Source organism: Agelaius tricolor, unplaced genomic scaffold (assembly GCF_023055355.1).
Source record: "Agelaius tricolor isolate 1412-34295 unplaced genomic scaffold, bAgeTri1.0.p SCAF_1, whole genome shotgun sequence".
Classification (NCBI taxonomy): domain Eukaryota; kingdom Metazoa; phylum Chordata; class Aves; order Passeriformes; family Icteridae; genus Agelaius; species Agelaius tricolor.
Window position 1 is genome coordinate 70641992 of NW_027269261.1, and position 17570 is coordinate 70659561.

At 36.4% G+C, this 17570-nt stretch overlaps 1 protein-coding gene across 3 annotated transcripts in view; it reads right to left on the bottom strand.

The window, feature by feature from the left end:
* AFG1L (AFG1 like ATPase) overlaps positions 1–17570 on the bottom strand; it is a 64563-nt gene that overhangs the window by 16742 nt on the left and 30251 nt on the right. For all 3 annotated transcript variants that reach the window (XM_071439146.1, XM_071439156.1, XM_071439136.1), the window contains exons 8-10: positions 8114–8196; positions 4649–4719; positions 4292–4392 (exon numbers count right to left, since the gene is read on the bottom strand). In XM_071439146.1, coding sequence (XP_071295247.1) covers positions 4292–4392; positions 4649–4719; positions 8114–8196 — 255 coding nt within the window. The remainder of the gene's footprint in view (positions 1–4291; positions 4393–4648; positions 4720–8113; positions 8197–17570) is intronic.

Below are 17570 nucleotides of genomic sequence, written 5' to 3' on the forward strand. Positions count from 1 at the left end.
AAGATGGACTGGGCACATTCCCCTGCTGGCTGCTGAACTTGTTCACTGCATGTGCAGGAGCAGTGAGAGCTGCCAACAGGCAGCAGGAACCCTGACTCCCTCACATCCCTTCTTTCAGGCACTTTAAAACCAGAAAAGATCATGGGGTACTTCAAGTTCCTGTATTTTAGAGATGGCTAAGCCTAAAAACTAATAAGTAGTTCAAACACAAAAGCCTCCTCCTAAAATGACATCCAGTTTTGACCCAATACACAGTAAAAGGAGGCTGTGTCTACTCTTAGATGTAAAAAAACCCAAAATGAAACAAACTTTCTCTCAAAAAAAAGTAAACAACCCCAACCATTTCCTCAAAATACCTGTTCTGATAAACTGCACAAAGCATTCTTGTCTTCATTGCTCCTTCCCCATACACACAGTACTCTGTACTTACAGCAAGTTTGTATTAGCATTTATGTTATATTCAAAACTCCTGGAGGAAAAAACCTGTTACATCAGGCTTAGTATAAAAATGTGCTCATTAGAAATGCTACAAACAAAAAACCTTCAGCAATATTTCTTTTTATAGGTTAGTTAACTAACTTAGGAACCCATTTAACAAATACTTTCTTGAGACTGCATAATGTCACTTTCCTAATAAGAACAGCATCTTCAAAACTCAACCCTTCCTATAAAGTCAGGGAGACTGGAGAATTAAATCTTATTTCCATTCTTTAGTCATCCATTGTATGCATCCAGAATCAGCTTCTCCATTACCCTTCCTGGACTAAAATCTCACCAACAGCCTGCAGTTCCACCCACCATCATAAGCATTCTACTTGTTTGTTTTTAATACTGACACACAGAGCATTCTTCTAGTGACATGGAATTTCTCTTGCACTTTAACATTTATAAAAATAAAAAGCTAGTCAAAGGTCTCAGCCTAGTTTTACAGGACTCCAATGATACAAAATGTATTTGCAGGCTCTTTTTAACATATATTAACTATATAGAGACTGAAAATTATTTCACTATCCTTAAATAAAATTAGTATTTCACTCTACTTCACCTAGAACACATATTCTTTGCCAAACCTTTTCCTTTTTCCACATCATTATTAAAAGTTCATCCAGCTAAGAATAAGCCAGTACCATTCAGATAATATAAAACATCAAAACTCCAATTTTACTTAAGTCTTTTATCTGACTGGACATATTTGCCCATGACCTTTACTTTATAATTTTCCTGCACTTCATAACTAGTTGCCATTCATTCTGTATTATTTGATTCTGTCTCAACAGTGACACAGGAGATACTTTTACTATCTTCCTCCTCAGAGTTCTTCTTGGGTTTGTGTTGCTCTTTTTGTTGTTACTGTTGTTTACACTTCACTTTCCAGTTAGTCACACTTCCCTTTTGCTTTTGAAAATTACTTTTCCTGAACACTCATATATGCAACTTCACTGTTTGGAATATCTTTCGGTTTCATTAAAGGCTAGACAATTAAGATTATTCCTACACAACACAAATTTCTAGATTAATTCATCACCACCAGCCAAATGACCTTGTACTGGATGTAGTACATTTTATGCTAGAAAATTATCATTTGCTGTTTTCTGGCTAATTACATTTCACCTTTGCCTGTGTTTCATCTATAGTATAACATACAACGGTGTATTTTCTTTATATGTTTCTTATAGCTCAAGGAACAATCTATCTCATGTTCCATATGCAACAGATCCCTACAAGTACTTTCCTTTCAGGTTTGTTAATTAGCAGACTGATAGGTACTCAAGAACTTTGTGTTAATTAACTTTAAGGCAGGTACCAGTACCTTCAATGTTGCACACTGCTCTCCACCTCTTTCAGCCACTCTGTCTTTAAGCAGGCTGTAAGCACCCATTCTGTATTATTATTTTATGAATTGTCCCACAAGGTTTCAATAATAGCAATTATCTCTCATTTTCCCCCATTATTGAGAATTTCCCATTTATCATGCTTGTCACCACATCTTAAAACTGTTACAAAACCGACTGCAAATCTTGTTTTCAATTCTGGTACAAGTTTAATGAGCTCCTACAACACCAACTTTAGATTTCATTTATCTACCTGGAAGTTTTGCTTAAGCTGTCAATTAAGCTTCACCCTGGTTGCAACAGGCTCCAGCAAGGAAGATTTCCTGCCCCATGTCCCTTTGTACAATCTGTCTTCCCATGGGATTTTGTGCCCATGTCCTGCACAAATAAATCTGCAGATCTGCTCCATGCAAATCCAAAAAATTCCCCTCCAGTATTTTCTTTTGTCAATCTTGCTTTTCATTACATCTTTTTCAGCTTTCTACTTTCCTTTTTTTAATAGCAGCACTTATGATGCCTGTCAACTTATCTACCATTTGGCTTCACAAGAAGTAGCAAATATCTTGTTGCTATGTCCCTTAAAGATTTCTGCTTTATCCCTCCACAAATCACTCCTACTATTAGCAATCTTACTGGAATATATATAAAAAACTTTGTACTTCCTGTCATGTTGAATGTCTCCTAATTTGGGGTAATTTTTGCTATAAACCACCAGTGCACTCTTCTGGATCTTCCCTGTGTCTTCTGTGACATGAGTGGGAGCACTTTCCCTCTCTGACTGTTTAAAAAAGATACTGCATGTTTTACGTTTTTCCATCAAAATTTAAAAGAATTCATGAAAAAAAAGGAAGAGGGTTTCATGGGTTGACAGCTGCATTTTTCCTTTTTTGAAGTTTTCCTTTTAGCAGATTTTAATGGCAGCAGGTCAGGCAAACAGAGCAATGGGGCAGGCAAGATCCTAAACACAGCTTATATTGAAATATAGTGAAATTTTCTACCATTGCTATAAATCATTGCAAAAGTTTACAGTAATGGAAAAAAAAATCACAGTGGAGGCAAGTCTGACCATTCATCTAAATTTAATAGACTATTCTGAAGTTCAATGACTATACTTTTTTGCCTATGAAAGGAGCACACTGATACCCCTTACCAACATACTGATGTAATATTTATGAAGATACATCAGTGATCTGAAGAGAAAAATCAGTGATAACTGAGGAAGCTGTCAAAAGAAAACCATTTCCTGTCTGCCATGTTGTTTTAGTTTTAAGCATGTGATTTTGCTGTAAAGGACTACTATCTGCAGAAGGCATCTGATTTGAGACAGCAAGATTTCCTAAGTCTTGGGCAATCCATGTAAGAATGATCTGAACCTCAAATAATTCTTGAACAGGATGAGAACCTTCAGACCACTGACATGTGAGCCAATCAGAGCACTTCTACTTAGAAGCAACTTATTATCCCATTTAAGTACATAAGGCATTTCCTGGACTAAAGAATTGTACTAGTATTTGCTGACAGCATAGCTTCTCCATGCTTTAAGGGGCACAAGGCAGAAAAAAATCTCAAAACCTTAAGTGAAAAGCAAGCTATTCTACTTATGACACACCTCCACCCTTACAAATGGCTTATTGGTTTTGTCTGAAACTAAGAACCAACTCCAAGTCTAAAACCTGCAGTCTGAAACACAATCAGTGTAATTTCTGTCCAAATAGTTATCAACTCCTTTGCTGCAAGGAAGTGAAAGCAAAACGTTATCACCAAAAGACTGGTCACCATCCTGAATCAAAAGTGCTATTGGCCAGTTTAGGGTTGTGATCATTTAACAGCAACTTCACACATCAGTACAGAGAACACTGAAGTGCAGTGCAACTCCTGGGGAATCGTCTTCCAACCCACTGGAGGTCAAATACAAGGAGAACTTTTCAAGATTCACCTCTCACATGTTAAAGCAGAGAATGTGCCAGTATTTAGCAAAATCTGGAATATTTTGACAAGGCCTCGGATTAAACATTCCTTGTACACACAGCTGAAATCAAAGCATGGAACAGTGTGTTACTCTAGTGGTGCCAGGATGACTGCTCTTTTGCTTGAGTATCAAGCTGAAATCCCAGATTATAAAAACAGCATTTGATTGCTATTTACATATTGAGATGTTACCAACACTCATACACCAGCACTGATGTTAGGCCAGGCATATACTGCAGTAGGATTTTTGTAGATAATCTGTGATACACCTAAGAGTGAATTTACTATATCATTAAAAAGAAAATTAGTATGGTTCTTTTGAAGAAAGGGGTTTTTCCTGTTAAATTAAAAATATTTCTGTTAATCAAGTTTTGTAAAAAGCCTTTTTAATTCAGTGCATCTTGGGAAGATAGCAAATTTTTGTGGTTTGATTTTTTTTTAACTGTGAAAAGCCTGAGCATTAACCGATCTAGATTGGACTGGGTACTCACTCTGTCGCACAGCTCTTCAAACGTGAAGTCTGCAATGGTTCCACATGCTTTATTCAGCCCCAGCTCTCTGCCTTGCACTTTCAGAATCCTTGGTCTAGTTACTATGGGAACATGAACAAAGACTCAATCTTCTCTGGATAATTACTATAAAATTCATCTCTTACAGATAGGAAATGCATAGCTTCATGAATAATAGCACATGATTCAACACATAAATTAGACAAAATGCTGATACAATGACTGCCACTTGAGTGTGGCATCAACCCATATACAGCAATGGAACTTATTAATTGGTCAGTGGAGATTGGGCATTGTGTTCTAAATGTATTCTCTTTCAAGAGAAATTAACTTACGTACAATCATTTTGTTTCTGAGCCAGCTCATCAAACAACTTATCCATGACAGCCTCCACATCAGCTTCACTTGTGCTACAGTGAAAAGAATAATAGAATATGAAATTAATAACACTTGAAGCCAACATCAAACAGCTGCCTGAGCCTGCTTAGCTTTTTGCCCATAAAAAAAAGAGAACAGGATGTTATGCTCTAAATACAAACATTACATTTAGAATACACTTAAAAGTAGAGAATATTAACTCTCAGGTAGATGATTCTGCCTTATTTGCATACACTGAAAGACTTCTGTGTTTTGAGCTGTTTCCAGTAATGAGGCAATACAGGCAGAGCAGACCCATTAACACTATGTGTACACAATGAGAAAAAAGGCTTCTGGCTCTATCTTGCATGCAAAATAAGAGCAAATAGACAAGGCAAGGGAAGGCAGTCAAGCACCTAAAGAAGTATCCTTTGAAATTTCTGAGAGGGGACTTTGTGAAATTAAATGTTGAAACAGATTTTCTTTTTTTGGGGGGGGGAGGGGTTTGGTGTGTCAAGTCAACCGATTATATTGACCAAACAATTTGCAAAATTTAACTGTGAAATTAAAAATACCACTATCATCTGTTAATAGCAGTTTTAGCAGTTTCCCAACCTCTGTTCCTAATACTGCTTGGTAAAAGATCAACCACAGATGGTAAAAATGCAAAATATCTGTGCTGATAGCTGAAGTAAAGTTTACATTCATCTTCTGGGCCAAAATAATTAAAAAATCAGTCCAATCAGAAAACTTTTTTTTAATCACTGAATAGGGTAGTGAGCCAATCTTTCCATGTTTTATTCTTAAAGATGAATTGAGAGATAGATAGAGAGATAGATAAGATTTCCAGCTGAGAATAGTAAATTACTATTACAGTAGACAACAAACTAGAACTAGGATATATAATGCTTCACTGAAGTTGGTGTAAACTTTTGGTGTGAAATCTTATAGATCTTGATGCACTGAAGTCACACTGCTTCACACAATTCTAGACATCCTCTTAACTGACAAATGAATATCAGCTTGTTAAACACATACTCTCCTGCTCATTAGGCCTTAAGCACCTTAAAAATGTTAAGAGCAGAACTGAAGTAACTACTTTTTAGCTAAAGCTTAATGATGACAAATCTTGTAGATACAAAGAATTTGGGGAAAAAAATTAAAAACCCATGAACTTATACAAGTGCCATTTTGAAGACGTGAAAAACCTTTTCTGACTAGGAGGTTACATAAAATTCTAGAAGCTTCTCTCAACACTGATATTGGTGTGATGCATTCCTCTGACAAAACAATAAAGAATAGACAACACCAGAGAAAAAGGCCATAAAAGGGAGTAAAGAGTGTGTGCATGTGTGTATAAATGTATCTATATATCTGTATCTATCTCAGAGAGTATGTGCATGTGCATGCATATGAGTAACAGAAATTTCAACTGAAAGGCTACCAGAAGAAACAGGTGAATATGATGCTAAGGTGAATATTTGTACATAATTGCCAAGAAAGTTTGTTTTGAAAATAGACACCTGAGACTGAGATCGATGAAGTTGCTTTGATCAGGCATCTTGTAATGGTGTTACACTGACTGCTCTCAGAGGAGTATGAAACAGTTTTAAGTAACCCTCAGTTACATGTTTTAAATGAAGACAGGACTACACAACATATGAAGCATTAAGAGGATTCTTTAAAAAAATGTGACGATACTATAGCCATTAATAGAAGAACATATACATGTTGAACAAGAACATTTTCTTTGGGGGACAAGCCTGCTAATTAAATTTTAGAATCTGTAGCAAAATACTGTACCCAATTTTAAAACAAACCAAACAAAAGGAATCCCCACATACTAAGCTAGTTCTACAGGGTTAAAGCTCCAATGAACCAATTTGAATAGAAGAATTAATAAGATTCCCTCAGAAGAAGAAAGGATAAAGAAATAAGTACCTAATTCCACTGGCAGCTATGGGGGTTTTTTAATAATTTTTTCACCCCACTGCTTCCTAATGATTTACACATCAAGTTCTGAAGGCAACCAACATCTATCCAGTAAGAGAACATAAGACAGAATTATTGCCCATCTCTGCCATTCACTTGATCAGAAGTTTTACAGCAGAACACAATGAGATATTTTGGCTGGGTACTACTCCTGGAATTTGTTTATATTGCTTCTCCTCTTAGAGCTGATGCCACAGGCACCATGTTTGGCCTATTACCTGCTAGAAACCACAAACATCCATTTCCTTTCTCCAGATTATGGAAAACAATGTGGCAGGTGCTCTCCACAGCGTCCAGCAGAAAGTCACAGAGTGCAGCAGGCCCAGGGAGCAGCACCACAGGCAGGGACAGCAGCACTCAGGAGGGCCATGATGAGCACAGGTATCAGTGGTGGCTTCAGAAAGTTCTTCTGAGCAGGTGTGACAAAGCACTGAGCAAGTGCAGCCAGGCAAAAATACAGCACAAGAGCTACTTTTCTCAAGTTCATACAGCCACAGTTTAAGGATACAGAACTTTCACTGGACCTGTTTTCCGTATTTGAAATTCTGTCACTTCCTTTCAAAAGCAGGAAAAGTTCTACCAAGCAGTATTCCTCCTTCCAGACAAACAGCTACAACATCTAACTTAATTAAAAAGTAGCATGGACATACATGGTTTCAAACACCCATCACAGTGATGAAAATACCCCACCTTTCTGGAAACATGATTTTTAAATCAGTATTTTAAAGATACAACTATTATAAATCTAATATTAAGTGACTGTAGTCTGCTTTGTTCAAGTTGTCACTGAGTAAATAATATTACAAGAGAAAATACAAGACAGAAAAATGTAACATTGCAAAGGTTTCAAAGTATTAAAGAGGATGTTCCTATGAGGCAGATTTATGCTGCAAGCAGAAACACATCTGCACATATATTTTAAAATGTATTTATTTGCAAATATAAAGTGCTAAAGAAATTTTGTCATGATAAACAAAAACAATCTGTCAAAACAGAAGGGTGTTGGGTTTTTTAATCCACAGCATTGGAAACACCCAAAATTAAATAAATCCTTGTCATTGGATTTCTATAAATACTTAATTACTTAAATACAATAAGGATGTTATTCTATTATAAGAGAATTGTGCAGTCTTTTACAAGAGGATATTCATCACTTTCTAACCATCTGTCACTTCAGTTCTCCAAATACCACACCTCCCCAAAAAATCTAATTAGTTTTTATTCAGTCACACATTATAAATGATGCTAGTGTGGTTACCAAAAATGTAGTTTAATGAAGTTAATATCAAAGCATAATGGAAGGCGGTTTGCTGAACAAAATGGACCAGAAGGCAAAGAAAGGAAAAGTCACACCCTGCTAATTCTACTTTACATTTTTCTTTTCCCACTGAATAGGAAATTATTGGCTAATAAGAAGGAAGAAGGAAGCTAATACAATATCATAGATAAACTTACAGGTAGTAAAGTTTTCCAGCAGCTGGAAGCTCTCGTTTCCTGTAGTCTATTCCAGAATCAAGCTGGACTGTGCTGCAGTATTTCTACAGAGAGAAAAAAAAAAATAGCTTTCCTCGAGCCGAAGCTGTATTTACTATTGTCTGTGATACAGAGAAGACACACTGCTGTGATAAACCATCAGCATGAATATCATCTGAAAACTGAAATTCAAGATCTAAAAGCTGAAGTCTCATTTGCAATTATCGAAGCAAAAAAATAAGCTGAACATCACTCACATATGCAAAACAAAAAGGCCTATCACAAGTCCATCAACTAAAAAATTAATATAGATTAGAAGCACATGGGATGAAATGAGGGTGGATATTCCTCATTCTCTCTAGGCACCGCTTTGTTGCAAAAATTATTTTCACATTAAAATATATACCTTTTGAAATACAAAATTAGAAGCACTAGAAGCTTGATGGAACACAAATTCTAGCAACAAGTGAAACTACTTCTATTTTATAAGCCAAAAATAATTTTATCTTTTCCTTTTACTAAGAGGAGTAATAATTTTTGATCTTGATACAAAGATCAAACATATGAATCACAACAAGTTTTGCTGCAAAATGGATGAGGGGGGAATAAAAAAAGCTCTGTATCTAGAAGATTTTATTTCATTTTTGCAATGTATGAATTAACTCAGAAGAGGATCCTTTCTGCTCTCCTTTAAACAACCTGTAGGAGTCTAAGTGTGAAACAGATGTCCCTGAGTAGTTACAATAATTGCTTCTGTTAAAAAACTTAAACCCAGCTGAATAAAGGGTGTTTTTTTTGATTCAAGGCCTGAGGCTGAGAGCAAGATTCTCACTACTATCAGTAAGATCAAGATTTTACCCCCCTCAACCCACCCCAACAAAGGGAATAGCTCTGCTTATCTGTTATGACTATTTCCAACACACACAACTTCTGGGTGTTATATAGAGCAAGAAGCAAAAGAAGCTATAGAAGAAAGAGAGGAAAGTTTCTGTATTTTAGAAAACACAGCTGTATCAACAATTAAATTTAAGCAATAAAACATTTTTTTAATGTAATTCAACACCAGTAAAATTCTTCCATTTGCTAGAATCCACTAAATTAGTCTGCTTCTTCACTGCACCGTGAACTATTGGTTTATCTTTAATATTCTTGTCAAGCATTTCATATTCTGCATGTTCAAAATTTTCAAGGCCTCCTTGAGGCCAATCAAATAACAAAACTGGAAACGTCAAACCTCAGTCACAGCAACTACATTGCAGGAAAAATATTTAGAAGAACTACCATCAGTGATTTAGGGAACAATGGCCCTTTTGAACAAATGCATTGCATAGGACACAGACCACAAATATCTGCAGGAATTACTGTGATGACTCATTGCACTAATTTTTTGCCCTTGGCTATTAGTGAAAGCTCTATACCTACTTTTAACCTCCAACTTCTCTGCAAAGATACACAGCTGAAGAAAGAAGGTAAAACAAAAATCATCCTGAAAGCACAGAATCCCAGGAAAATCCATGTATCTTTAATTCCAGTTAGTGAAAAAGCCATGCTAATCAAATCATTATCTCGGTCTAAGGCTACTGCAAACACAATAGCATCGGTGCTACAATATTATTATAATCTATTCCCTTTCTTTTCATGAGAGCTCACAAAGAAAGAGAATAACAGAGCAGAAGAAAAAAGTTCCAGAGGCATGTAATAAATAACATGCACAGGGGAGGGAGGATGTTTAAGCTTTTCCTCAGCATCAGTCTGGCAGCCAAGGCCAGAAGGAAGATTACTGAAATTTCACAGCAAAGCTAGTTCAGTTAGTTTTTCTTTGCCAGCATCTTCCCACCTAATAGTTTATTTTTCCAAAGTAGTAGAATAACTTAAGTACTATTTTCTTTATGTTAGATGGGGAAAAACCCCACAGATTACTACTACAGCTTTGAGGATGATGAGATTACTTGGATTAACTTTAGATACTTGCAAATTTAGTAATGCTGTTAATCAATATGGCTTGTTTTTTCCTGGAAACAAGAGATGGGACTTTTACATGAATTCAGCCTCATCTCTTTGGCCTTCAAGTCAGATTTATAAACTCTACTGCTCCCTTAGGGTGTTGTGTTGCACATAGTGAAAAGTGAACATAGACCCACATATACTTGAGAGTATTCCATGGTTATGGTAGAGCTGAAAAAACAAAAGCACACCTGAACACTGTAGCTGGTGTAAATTTGTTCCCTGATATTTACAGTGGTGCTGGAGGCCCAGCTGCCAATGACAAGCAGGTGTCCTGTGCACTCAGATACAGACTTGTACTGGGCTATGTTATGCAGGTCTGTGCAGCTTGATGAAACAGAAATGGGTGCCCAGTGCTACACTGTTTTAGTCCACTTGTGTTCCACTTACAAATTTGTCACTCCTTCCATGCACCGACAGCTTTTATGACTCCATGACATAACACTGAATGAGTTTCAGAGGTAAGAACCATGAAACTGAAGATATAAATACCACCAATACAGCTAAAGAGAAGATGCCTTTTTCTTTTTTTTTTTTTTTTTTTTTCCTTCCTTCTCTTTTCTCTGTCTTTGAAGTAATTAGTATTATCACTCTTCAGGAAAAAACACTATAATTAGTGACTCTAGTTAAAAAGAACTTGTGTGTTCAAAAAATTATTTAAGTTTTTGGACCTCTTTTAAGATACAAACATTGCCTAACAGAGATATTTCCTTCCCTATAAGCTTTGTTTGTTATGTCTGTAATGATGTACTATTTTTGATTCTAATATGATACAACATGATGTAGTTTATTTCAAAAAACCCTGTTAGATGTAAGACCTTTCAGCCAAAAATGCAATAGCAGAATCCAGTTCAGAGATCTATAAAATACAATTCATATAATCCTAGTGATTTTTTGCTTCCTTAGGAGGCGAAAGTCAACTGAACCAAATGTAAACAAAATGGAAAAACAGAATTCTGATGTACAGCAGTTTTCTGTAATGCACAGTGTAAGCATAAAAGCAGAGGACAGCTAACAGGAGACAAGAAATACTTAGTCCTTTTGGAAATATTTGGCATTTTAGTCCTGGGAAGTTCCTATTTAATTGACATGTTTGGTCTCTCCATACTGATGGTCAGTTCAGGAAAGTACTCTGGCCATTTAGAGATCGTATTCTAAATACAAATAAGAGCCACAGGAATTCCCTAACCCTTCTACAGGTTCAGGTGTCTATCCATACTCATTGCTAATTATTTTCACTGAGACACTTCAAAGCTCACCCACACCTATTGTGTTAAGACACTCTATGAATATACATAAAATGAACAGCTCCTGCCATTCAACTCAAATATCATCATCTGAATCACAACACACTCTCAGAAAACAGCCCTTTAGGACATGATCCCTGCAGTTAGAGTATAAGCTACCTTTGCAGGGTAGGAACAACCTTTCCTTATGTGAATATGTGACAAGTACAGATCCATAGGTGCTAATGGAAAATAACATAACAAAAAAACCCCAAACCACCAAACAGAAGTGGGAAATGTTATTTACACAAACTGAGCTCAGCATAGTAGAGGAGAGAAAAGGTGGGACAGCAGCAGCAGCAGTGAACCGAAGGGCAGTAGTAGGAGGATTGCTCACACTGCCAGACAATAACACCACCATCTCTTCTCTGAGCTAAGAATGTACCCTTGGAGATAGCTCTAAAGGGAGATGCAGCACATGGTGATCTTTGCTCACTCAGAAAGGTCACAGGGAAGTTATGTGCTGAGTAGAGATCCAAAGGTTTTCTTTTTGGGGTCTCCTTCGTCAACAAGGATACCCACCCTGGTTCTTTATTTCTGCACACATAAACATTCACTTATCTGTTTCACAGGAAGGCAGAGGGAAAAATATGCATATTTATAATTTTTTTTAGGATACATGGCTAAATGTTAAAAAGACAGCATATAATCAGAATACACAACAAAATAAAATAAAGCACACAAAAAAAATGTTAATGTTCAAGCTAAACATTTAAAATACTAGATCTGGAAAAAAGAAAACCAGATGCATGGTAGCATGGTACAGAAAAACAAATCCTGCTCACAGTGTAAAAATGAAATACTGAACATCAGAGAGGGTGCCTATGTGAGTATCACCATGCATCTTGTCTACCCTTCACAGGTATCAGCAATATTATTCTCCTGCATCATGGTACTAAAAAATCACTACTATAATTTAAAGATCCTGGAAGTTTGGAGAGGGGTGAAAGGATAGGCTTCTCTACTTTTTACCATTCAGCTTCTTACAGCATGGGGAAAACCCCTACTAAGATTACATATAGAAGTTCTTTCTTTCTCCATCTTTGGACTTCCTCATCCAGCACGGGACTGATTAAAGCTATGGATGTGATTGCATTCTCACACTCATTAATCACCATGGAATCCTAATCAACAGCCAAAGAACTAACTGGAGTGCTCAGGTTGTTAGCACTTAATTGTCAAACCCATAACTATAACAATTGGTTTCCATTTCTTAAGATGGAGTTTTAAATTTGCAAATTTCATTTTGGGCTAAACTCCTTTTGAAATACATGCTTAATATTGAAGCTACAGTCAGTCTAGTGGAGCCATCCTCAGTTTCCAACAAATATTTTATTCTATTGAGATATTTAAAGTCTGACTTACCCTATTCAATTCAAATGCATAAAATTAATTAGTTATTATGTATTTATGTATACAAAGAGCAAATACAATTACAGAATTGAAAATGCAATTAGTAAGTTGAAAATGCAGTGTAAGCATGGACTCATTCCCACTGAGTGGCTCAAAAACTTTTTATTTCAGAAGGGAAAAAAAAGGTAAAACATCATGGCTCAACTCAAGACGCTTAAAACAACCACCTTTAGACAGAATAGATAAAATTAGACTGTCAAAAGATCTATTCTAGAAAGTTATTAAATACAGACTAACAAATACTTTTTTTTCCAGTAAGCATCTCTGATATTCCCTTATTGCTGCAATCAAGAATGGTAGCTATTAAAATGTTTAACTGCTCAAGAAATTAAAGCACATGACAGGATAGATTATTATGAAGAAAGAAACTTCAGAAAATTTCAAAAGGCAATCTACATTCGCTGAATAACCTGCAAGTTCTCAAGTTTTAAGTTTTGGCAGTAAATATTGCCAAATATAATTTTTGCAATCAATCTTTTTATTACACTTGTGCCACACATGTCTCCCCTGTGTCACAAAAAGCCCTGAAATGCCATAGAGAGCCTTGCAGTCCACAACAAACACCACACTAAGTACCATGTGCCCTCTGAGCTCACTTATTGTGATCAGCTTGTAACACTTGATAATGCAGGTGAGTAGATACTTCTTAACCTTGAAGATCACCCTAAGTTAACTCAATTATCATTCTCTGCTCTGAATTTTAATGGTATTAAAACAAAAATCAAAAAAACCAACATATAAATCATCCTATTACACCACAAGAATAGACAAACTAATCACCCCACAGTTCTAATCAGCAGCCAAAGAACCAAGTGGAGTGTTTAGATTAGCACTTAGCTGTGTCCACCTGAGGACCTCCAGAGAAGGTGTAGGGGAGCAGAGATACAAGAGTGCTTCAATTTAGGAGGATCGTCACCTTAATTCCCACAGGTGCTGAGCTTCCACAGCCTTTCATGCCTGGGTCAAACCAGACACCTGGAAAATGCAGTGGCAGCACTGCAGTATCAAATGCTGATTTTCCATATGAGCAAGGAAGAGTACAGTCCTATCTCCAAGCAGGCAAAGCTGCACAATTCACACTCTTGGCCTCTGAACAAGCCCATCAGAACACCTACTATTAGTAACCATGCCTATCTAAGAAGTGCAACTTCCAGCCACTCTTTCTGAGGAAAAGGAATTTTCACGTGGATCTCACCCTCCTTTTCAAATGCATCCTCTGATTTGGTCACAGGATCACTAGTACTCCTTTCCTCCAGCAAACCAGAAAATAATTCGATTGTTCATTTGCAATCATTCTTTTCATACATTTACATTCAGCCTAAGGTGTTCTTCCACATCACACAACATGTAGATGTGATGAGAGTCACCAGCTAACAGAGAAAGAGTTCCTCAGGTAAACAAAGCTCACTAGACTTAACCTTTTTTATTTTTCATTATTTGACTCCATATAGTGTTAAATTATCAACTAGCATATTATTCCTTCTTAATATTCTTCCTTAAGCAATTTAAAGAAAAGGCTTCTCCATCCAAAGGATACCATTACAACTGCATTTTCTATAACTATGGCAGAACAAGAATCATCTTCAGCAAAAATGTAGTATGTAACGAATAAAAATATTGCTGATACACAAAGCATACCCACAGGTTTTTAATTCAGTGTACTTTCAAAGTCACCAGCATGTGACAGTCACCAGAATGTGAAATTTCAGAATATGAAATTTCAGAATGTGAATCTGGAGCTGGACTGGTCTGTCCACAGCCTGCTGAGAGAAGTGTACAAGGGTAAGTGCAGTTTCCTCTCTGTTGCAGCTCTACAAGGAGATCAACCAGACTTAGACAGGAGTATGCATGGTACAGGTGAGGCACCTTCAAAGGGCTGCTTCTTTTCTCCTTTTGCCTTACTTGAAAACAAAAAAAGAATAAACAAAAAAAAAAGGAAATTAATCAAGTTTGTAGCACTCCTAACTTTCTGCTCCACTAATCCTTGGGAATGAGATGTACTCAGGGAGAGGAGGAAGGAGAAAGGGAAACACCAGGTATTTGGTGGTGAAGAAAAACTTGGTCCAAGCATTGTTGGATGTACATATAGTTTTGTCTCCTTGTTCAGATGTTGTTGAAACAGTAGACTTTAAAGAAAATGTCAATGAATCCTCATAAGCACTATACATGACCTCTGGGGTAATTAGCAATCATTCAAAAGCAACAAGACTAAAGTGTTCTATTCTTTATTACTGTCAGCTCTTTTCTTGATCAGCATTTTAATAAAGATGGTTCATTGCTAAGACAGTTTCATGAATCAGTCATAATTACATTCTGACATGCAGTGAATAGTAAAGCAAAACTAAGTATCACTTCATCAACCTTTCTAACCTTTGTGCAAGTATTAACTGTAAATAATTTTTACACAATCTTACAACAGAAAATCTGCATATTTCTTAGCTTTGTACATACTCTACCCTAACTGAATTTCTTGTGACCTATACCTGAAAAAAACCCCCAACATTACAATCAGGAATAATTACTTATCTGGCGTGGTATTCAGGTACTGCCTTTCACAGACCAAATTAACTTCAAGCAGAAAAGGCTATTTGCTCTACAAAATAGTGCAATGCTTTACAGGGTTAACTAAAGATTTTTTTACAATCTTTTCCCCTATATTCTTCTGCAATAATTAAATATGGGAAACGATTGCAATAGCCTCAGATACTTCATGTTTATCCCAATTGCAAACATTGTAACAAAACTAAACAAAAAAACCCTAAAGAACCACATGAACAAATTTTGAGGAAAACTTTCTAAATGTCATCCAAAAATCCTGTACAATATCAGGGAAAGCAATCACTCTCAAGCTGATTTGGGATAACAAACATTTTGCTTGCAAATTATTTTTCAGTGGACTTAGAGCAAAAATATCTGGGAAAATAAATATTGCCAAATATAACTTTTGCAATCAATCTTTTTCTTAGACTTGTGACAAGAACATTAAAACTTTAAACTGAAGAGTTTAGCAGAGATAAACTGAGAGGCAAAATTCATTCAGTGGAAGTTGCAAAAGTTTACATTACAGCCTTCAAAACTTTAACAACTAAGAAACCCCACCATTCTTGCAACCACAAGGAACATACGATCTATTGTACAACTTTTCAATAACTTATTTTAATGTCTAGCTACAAATCAGCTACCCCCTAAGAAGAGGAAAAATAGACAATTAACTTGTAAAATAATGGTGCATGAATAAAAAGAGAGACTCTTAAAATGTACTGTTCTGTGAATAGTATTTCAGATATTCAGACAAAAGTGAAAGAATTCAGGAGGTACAGATGTGGCTGTGCCGGCTCGGAGACAAGTAGCCTCTCCTTTTTCCAGTCAGGAAACAGAAGAATGGCAGAGGAAACTTCCATGCACTAAGAATTACACTGAACAGAGCTCCCCATTTCTCATCACTTCTGAAAAAATCTTCCTTGCAGAATAAGAATAAATACAAAAGCAAAAAAACCCACCTGCAAACCACAAATCACTGCATAACACCCAGTTTTGCTGAAGGACCAGTAATGACTGTAACTTTCAATCTCCTAATAAGCAAGCTGTGCATTCTGTGAGAAACAAACACCAAGAGTTCACGCTGAATTTATAACATGATGTTTCGTAAGCTAAGGGTCAAATTTATCCCAATACATGTACTTCACTGGAATTATACCCTGGACAAAGTTATTTGTCTAGATTTCTTTTATGCTGTTGTTTTTCTTTTTAACATTTGATTTGTATTTCTTTTCCTCAGTATTAGCCTTTGCTCCTGCCAGAACTGTTGGCAGGCAGGAAAAAAAAAAAAAGGAAAGGAAAAAAAAGTAGTCATGATTTACGAAACTGAATTTCCCAGAATAATAATAAAAAAAAAAAAAGCGATTAAGATCTAAACAAAGGCTAAAGATGGCTTACGCTTAGCTCTGATGAGGTCCACTACCTCATTACCCACAACTGAAAACTTCTGATGCATTTTGTTTCAAGGGAATCCAAAAGTCCTTGCTGTAAAGCAGGCTGGGGGGTGCAGGGTCCATTCACTCTTTCTGTATCACAACCATTATGTAAGAAGTATAAAACACTGCCTTTATGCTGCCAAACCACAATGACTCTTCTTACATCAAAGGGTTTTTGCCACTAGGGTTTTTTTTTCTCTGAAATTTATTCAAGGCAAGGGCAGGGAGACAACAATTCATACACACTAATTACACCTAATTATCTATTCCTTTTTTTTCCCCCTTTCCACCAGCTTCGGCCAGTGTTATTTGCTATCTGGGTTTCTCACAACCTCCCCTTGCCCTGTCCATCCAACTCAACAGCAAAGTCTTTGAAGAAAACAGTTGTGGCTTCTCAGAATTTTAACAATATAAGGTTCAACTCAAATTAAATTATTCTATTATTAGTTTTGACACATTTATGTGTTAAATATGAAGGCCTCTTGGTTAATTTGGCAAATTCCTCACATCTCTTCACAACTAGAATTGCTGGTAACACCCTCTCTTGTAGGAGCTTCTCCTCATGCTTTCTTTTCATGATCTAAATGAAATGTTTATTGGATTAAAGTTCTTCTCTGCAGACCTCCATGGTGGCCTGTGACAAAGAGCTTAAAAGCTTTATTAATTGGCTCGGGCTTTTCAGGGGGAGGCAGGACCTCATTTCACATTACATCACAAGCAAACAGAACTGCCACGTGTAATTAGACTAATTTACCCTGATAC